At 39.2% G+C, this 6,620-nt stretch overlaps 1 protein-coding gene across 1 annotated transcript in view; it reads right to left on the bottom strand.

The window, feature by feature from the left end:
* Positions 1-6,620, bottom strand: part of LOC105743093 (NACHT, LRR and PYD domains-containing protein 1-like) — a 105,932-nt gene that overhangs the window by 8,846 nt on the left and 90,466 nt on the right. The window contains exons 10-12 of the mRNA XM_023723411.1: positions 4,501-4,589; positions 2,880-3,142; positions 2,256-2,381 (exon numbers count right to left, since the gene is read on the bottom strand). Coding sequence (XP_023579179.1) covers positions 2,256-2,381; positions 2,880-3,142; positions 4,501-4,589 — 478 coding nt within the window. The remainder of the gene's footprint in view (positions 1-2,255; positions 2,382-2,879; positions 3,143-4,500; positions 4,590-6,620) is intronic.

Genomic DNA, 6,620 nt, shown 5'->3' with positions numbered 1-6,620 from the left:
TTTTTTTTTTTTTGTATTTCTAGGGAAGAGTCAACAGGGTGTTCAGGGTATCACTACTAGATTGGACTTGTAGTGATTCTCCTATTTACATTTCCCCAGATGTTGGGATTACAGATGCACACCACCATGCCCAGTCTCAATTACTCTCTCAGTGTGCCCTGGAGGTGGGTCCAGCACAGCAGGCCCAGGGATCGAATGTTTGTACCTGCTTGCAGGTGCTTTAATCCACTGAGCTATTTGACTAGCCCTTGATGCTCTTTTTTGTTCCATGGCTCCATACAGTACTTGGTAGCTACTTCTTTAATTTTTTATGCAGACCCATTCTGCCAGGTTGTAACTTCCTAAAGACTGTGGGGTCACTGAATGATATCTACTAAAATATACATATGACATTAGGTTACTGTTGAATGCCAAAATCATGTCCCTAATCTTTTATTAACAACTGCAATCCAAGAAACCCCAAAATATTCATGTTGGATTCATGACTCCTACATCAAAATATAAACAATACTACATGTACTAACTGGATCTTGAGTTCATTTGGAGACATTAAGTAGGATTATTAGAAATCATGCAGTCTGCTGCCTTTATAACTGCACAGCTTCTAGTTGGTGTTAAAACAGGACAAGTGGAGATATTCGGTATAGTGATGCATTCCTGTAACTCCAGCACTTAGAAGGCTGAGGCAGGTGGATCACTGTGAGATGGAGGCCAGCCTGAGCTACATAAGTAAGTTCAAGACCATCTTTTACTATAAAGTGTGATCCTACCTCAAAAACAAACCCAAAGAATAAAGCAAAACAACAGGATAATTTATTTCGTTTATAAACTTTCTATTCCATTCCTTTGCTCTATGTCTGTCTTTTTCTATTATTTCATTCCAATGCTCTCTGAAATAGTAACAGACCTCCCTTATCGTCCATCTTTTATTTTTTATTCTTGTGTCTTCTTTCCACAATTTAAGGGAAAAAACCTCTCATATATATTGTCTAGACTATATCTAGTATTCTTAAGTTAACTGAATGATCTGTCATCTTCTACTTTATCTCATAGATGAAAATATAAAGCCAGACAGGGAAACTTTTATTATAGCAATTTCCTGTTGTCCTTACACTGCTGAAAATGGGACAATTTTTACCTGAAAAGTGAAAAGGGGGAGTATTGGGCTTCCTTCAACAGACCCAAGTGTATTCAGGATATGTTTATTTCATAACCTACAGTTGTGTATCTAGACCTGTAAAAGGACTTATAGTCGTATGGTGCTTGGTAATTGCTTAGGTTACTACTGTCCTTCATGTGCTGCTCTGAGTGTGAAAGGCAGCAGCCCTCCATGAACCCTATCATTCCAGATGACAGGCAAGCTAACTTCCCATCCCTCTAATCCCTGAGAAACTAGAAACTGCTATTCTGTGTTTGCTTCTTTGATCATAGCCAGCAGATTTATGTAATGCTGAAAATTTGTTATCATGTATTAATCACCAGTGACTCCAACTCATCTGCCTTTGGCCAATGAGGAGTGCACACAAAGAAAGGACAAAAAGTAGTCTCTGGTGGTCAAGACTATCCTGAGGCTCATAAGTAAAGTTCATTATCATGCTAACTGATTAAAAGCAAACAGTTATACCTCAAGGCCATTAAAAATGATCAGAGGGTTGCAGGTAAGTCATGTTGTCCCTTGTTGAACATGCACAGTTTATTTACATTAGACAGGTTACTGTGTGCCCTATAAAATGCTGAGGGGAGCCGGTAGATGGCTCAGAGCCGGGGAGATGGCTCAGTGGAATAAGTGCTTCCCCAGCAAGCACAAGGGCCTGAGTTCAATCCCTGGTTCTGCCAAAAAAAAAAAAATGCTGAGGATTCTGCTCAAGCACTATAATGAATGTCTGCTAAGTGTCTGTCATAGATTCATGTTTGTGGTAGTCTGCATTTCCTAGATGTAAGACTTGATTAGTTTCTCAAGATCTTAAACTACAGGTGTGCTTTGCCTGGAAGGCATTGACAACCAACCATTTCCAGTTCCCCTGGTCAAACTTTCAATCACAGATGTGATGTTCCCTCACTATAACTTCCTTTCCTGCAATCTTTGAAGCTTTTCTCTTCTAGGCTTTGAGCACTCTTTCTCACCCCAAGGCCCCTTATTCTCTGCCTCAGTCCAGTGACCTGTCTCTGGAAAAGCCCTAAGACTCATCTAACATACTTTTCCCCCAAGCATATCTTCTGATTCTGAGGAGGATAGAAACATATGAGCTACTCACCTTCGGGATGATTTCCAGGTTCTCTGAACCAGACACAGTGTAGCAGCTGCCTATGTACAGAGAGTCCATTGGGGGTGGCTTGTGTATTCGTGTAAACTGGAACTTCTTTTCTTCATCATCTATTGCCTGAGAAAGATAGAGAACATGATTGAGTTTCATTCTGCCTTTTAAAATCTGATCTGAAAAGGGATAGAAGTTGTTCAACATGTCCAGGTTCAGTGTGTGTGTCCCAGCCCATATCACCTCTGCCCTTCCCTTCTGACATGTTCCTTCTCAGAAACAGCCTCACTGTTCATGTGTGCTATGTTAAGCAAAAAGAGTGACTGATAGAGAAAATGAGAAACTAAAGAAAAACTACACTTTTAAGTATGCAGCCTTCCCATTGCTTTAAACCTGGAGAAATAGCAGTCCATTGGATTATCAAACAGGTTTGATGAGACTTGAGAGGTTTTGAAGATTAGTCCATGACTGAGCAGAGGGCAGGATTAAGCACCCATGTTGAGGTTTGCACATTGTAACGGGACCATTTTTCATTCCAAGTGAAGACCCCCTAGAGTTTCTCTTACTGCATTTTGTGCCTATCATCATCCTACTGTGGCCCACTCATCCTATTCTTTGCATCACCTTCCGAATGGTACAGTCACTTGGGATCAGGTAGAGGTGAAATTTGACATCTTCAGGTTGGAGCTGATGGTAGAGCAACGTGGTGCAATTGATAGGAATGAAGCGCCGAGCAGTAGAGAACATTTTCAAGAAAATTCCCATTGGGGAGAAGCTGGGGTTTTCTAGGACTATGTAATGTGTCTCCACTCTGGATGGTTTCTCCAGGAGCATCCCCTCCTCTTTAAAGTGGGCCACATGGAATAAGGATGTGTCCACACTTCCCCCTATGAAAGAATGGATTTGAATAGTGTTAATTTAGGGTCCACACCATGAAGAATTTCCCAAGGGATTGTCTTAGCAGAATCTAGTGCTAAACAGGTTATGAATGTTTGAGTCCTCCCATTTTTTTTGGAACCTCAATATGAGGGGTTACAAATTTGAAATGTTTGGAGTGAATGAGTTAGTGTAGGTATAACCTTCAGGAGTAAAATTAGCATATTACGAAAGCAAACCAAGGAACTCCTTTTGCCCTGTTAAGGCACAGCTATAACATGGCACATATGGGGAAGTTGACCCTTATGTGTCAGCTTAATCTTAGATGGTTTCCCTCTTCCAAACTATGAGAAATGATTTATTTTTCATTTGGAAAATACTAGTATTAGCTTTGGATCACTGGGGCAAAATATCTGACAACACAATCTAAAGGAGAAAGACTTATTTCAGCTTATTTTTTCGAAAGTTTCAGTCCATGGTCTATTTGCCTCAAAGCACAAACACAAAGCCAGAGGGCCTTTGAAGAAGAAATATATTCCCATTATGGCAGCTGGAAGCAGAGAAACAGGAGATATGTTCAAGTGGAAGGGGCTAGACACTAGATACAGTACTTAATATCATGCCTCTCTGACCACCTAAGATAACCGAGAAACATGCTTCAATCAATCTTCTGGGCATATCTCAATCCAATTAAATGAATAATGAAGAATAACCCTCATAAGGACACCCATTTTCAATTTAAATATGAATGCATTTCTTTAATTGACAAATGGATATAAAATAAAGTCATCATCATTGCACCTAACTTGCTGCAACTATCCTGTATACAAATGACTGGTATTTTTTTTTTTTTTTTCGGAACCAGGGATTGAACTCAGGCCCGTGCACTTGCCAGGGAAGCACTTATTCCACTGAACCATCTCCCTCGCTCCTCTGTATACAAATGAAATGAAAAAGTGGAAATTCCTTCCTGTGTCTCAACAACTCTATCATTTCTCAAAACTGAGCCCAAAATCTCAGTGATTAAAGGAAAAGTCTTACCCATCAACCTCTAGACAATTTGAACACCAAGTAACATGTTTCCAAGCTACAAAGTAAAACAGTAAGCTTTCATATGCCAAAGGAGGAATAGAGCAATGGAAAAGAACTGGACCAAAGGAAGAATAAAACCCACCAGTAAAACATTAAGTCCTGTACTTACATATCCAGCATACATAACCTGTGATTACAAGATGTAAACTCCAGAGGTACATCTGCCCAGTTCTACATCTATCATTATGCTGGTTAAACCATAGAGAGATCCTCACTTGGCAGCCTTTTCTTGGTGCCTACAGGTTTCCTCTGAAGATATCCTGGCATTCCTAACTACCTGAGGTCTCTGCTCCTGCTTTACTCCAAACTTTCATGCTTTGAATTCTCAGGAGCTCCTGCTGTGTCTCACCTGGGGACTTATAAAATCTGGGAAACAATTTCAATTGTTTGATAGTCTTTTTGCACACATATGGAAAAAGATACAAGGGAAAACAATAGTATCTGATTCATCAGATCGTCACAATTTGGATGATTTAAGTTAATATCTCTGTGTTGCATGGTGCCTGACAAACTATCCTTAGTGCTATTTATTTTTTGTACATTTGTCTTTATTAGTCATGTCCCTGGGGAAATAAAAGTTTCCATGAACTTTATGAACTCACTCCTGTCCATATCTGTTATGCAGCCTTGAAAGCTCCAACTAGATTCCTTTGCACTTAGAGGCTTATCAATCACTTGGGCAAAACCACTTGATGGATGCTACAGACTGACCAGAACATCGCTGGATCATCATTACAGTGTAAAGGGGCTAACATGCCCATCCCTATGGGTCAGATATGAGAAAGAGGCTGACAGCAGGGCTAAATAAGTAGTGATGTCCCATGAGAGCTATGGTGTATCCTACCTCTAGACCTTCACTGAATGAACAAGCTATCAGCCATAAATACCCTGGCATCAACTGAGGACAGATAAAGTTATGCACTACTAGTCATGCATAATACTATGGCATTGCTGAACCCACTGGGCTTTTTGTGTAATCTGCTCTCTTCCTTCAGAAATCACCTGTGTCCACCAAGACCCAAGTCCCTTTGTAGAAAAGGCAATATTAGTGGACTTATGTGACTAATTATTACTTTTTAGATTATCAGACAGACAAAAATTTCTCATTCCAAGTATTTTTTTGAGACTTCACTCACTTCTTCCTGTTTGAATGAGAACTTACAGACTCCAGATTGCTTAGGGCCTCCCTTCCCCACCCCACAGTTTTGAACAGAAATTTAGAAATCTAACCATATACAACATTGTATCAGGACAATCTTATGACATTTTTTCTTGTCTCTTGTTTTCTTTTATTACCTTTTTTTAAAAAAACATTTATTTGAGAAAGAGTAGAGCAGTAATTGATATGATATTAGAAGCAGTATACATTTATAAGACCAGAATGACAGGCATTCCAAGCATGGCCCTAGTATTACACATTGTTATTCTTGGTGCAGTTGCTTAGTTCACAGGTATCAGTATATATAGCTAGTCAGGGAGAGAATCCTACCAGTTAACTGCTAGTTTCAAAAACCTGATGAAGATTCTCAGGATCATTGCTTTAACCATCTTGTGTATATAAATGTATGGTTTTGCCCCTGCCATGTTTCCAGCTTTTCTCCTTGCTCTGTTTTCATCATTTATTCCTTAAGTTCTCACTTTCCATTTAATTGTGTTATACCTTTCAATTTTTGCTTCTTCTTTTGAGTTCTTACACTAGGGAGACTATATGATATTTACACATGTGGGTCTGGTTTATTTCACTTATGAGTATATCTTCAAGTAGAATCCACTTATATATGAAGGCTTTGAGTTTATCATTCTTTACAGCTGAGTAATACTCCATTGTATAAAAACACTACATCTTTTTCATTCATTTGCCAGGTGATGGGCATTTTGGTGGCCTCCAACATTTGGTTATCACAAATTGTGCTGCTATAAACATAGGTGCACATATATCACTATGATATGATATTTTAAGTTCGTTTGGGAAAATTCCCAGTAGGGGGATAGCTGGTTTGAGTGGCATTTCTGGTCCTAGTTTTTTAAAGAGTCTCCACACTGTTTTCCACATTGATTGCACCCATCTAACTGTTTTGGAACCTTCCCTAGGGAACACCATCATGACCTCAGGATTCCCCAGTGTACATGGCTCTTGCTTTTGTTCCCCACCCATTTTTTCTTTTTTTTTTTTGCTGGTGAGCAGCTTCAGTTGTTAACTAAGCTTTTGAGGCTTCAGCAAATATAACTTACCTAGATCCCAATTTTTGCTTGACTTTTTGCTATTTATTCTATGCTTTCTTTCTACAAATGTAAATTATGCTTATGTTTGTGATTTGATAGATATCTTTCTATTTGTATTTCTTCTTTGGAGTTCTTATACTAGGGAGACTATACGATATTTACACATGTGTGTGT

The sequence above is a fragment of the Octodon degus genome, unplaced genomic scaffold, assembly GCF_000260255.1.
Source record: "Octodon degus isolate 3935 unplaced genomic scaffold, OctDeg1.0 scaffold00098, whole genome shotgun sequence".
Lineage (NCBI taxonomy): Eukaryota > Metazoa > Chordata > Mammalia > Rodentia > Octodontidae > Octodon > Octodon degus.
This window is presented reverse-complemented; position numbering and strand designations above follow the sequence as displayed.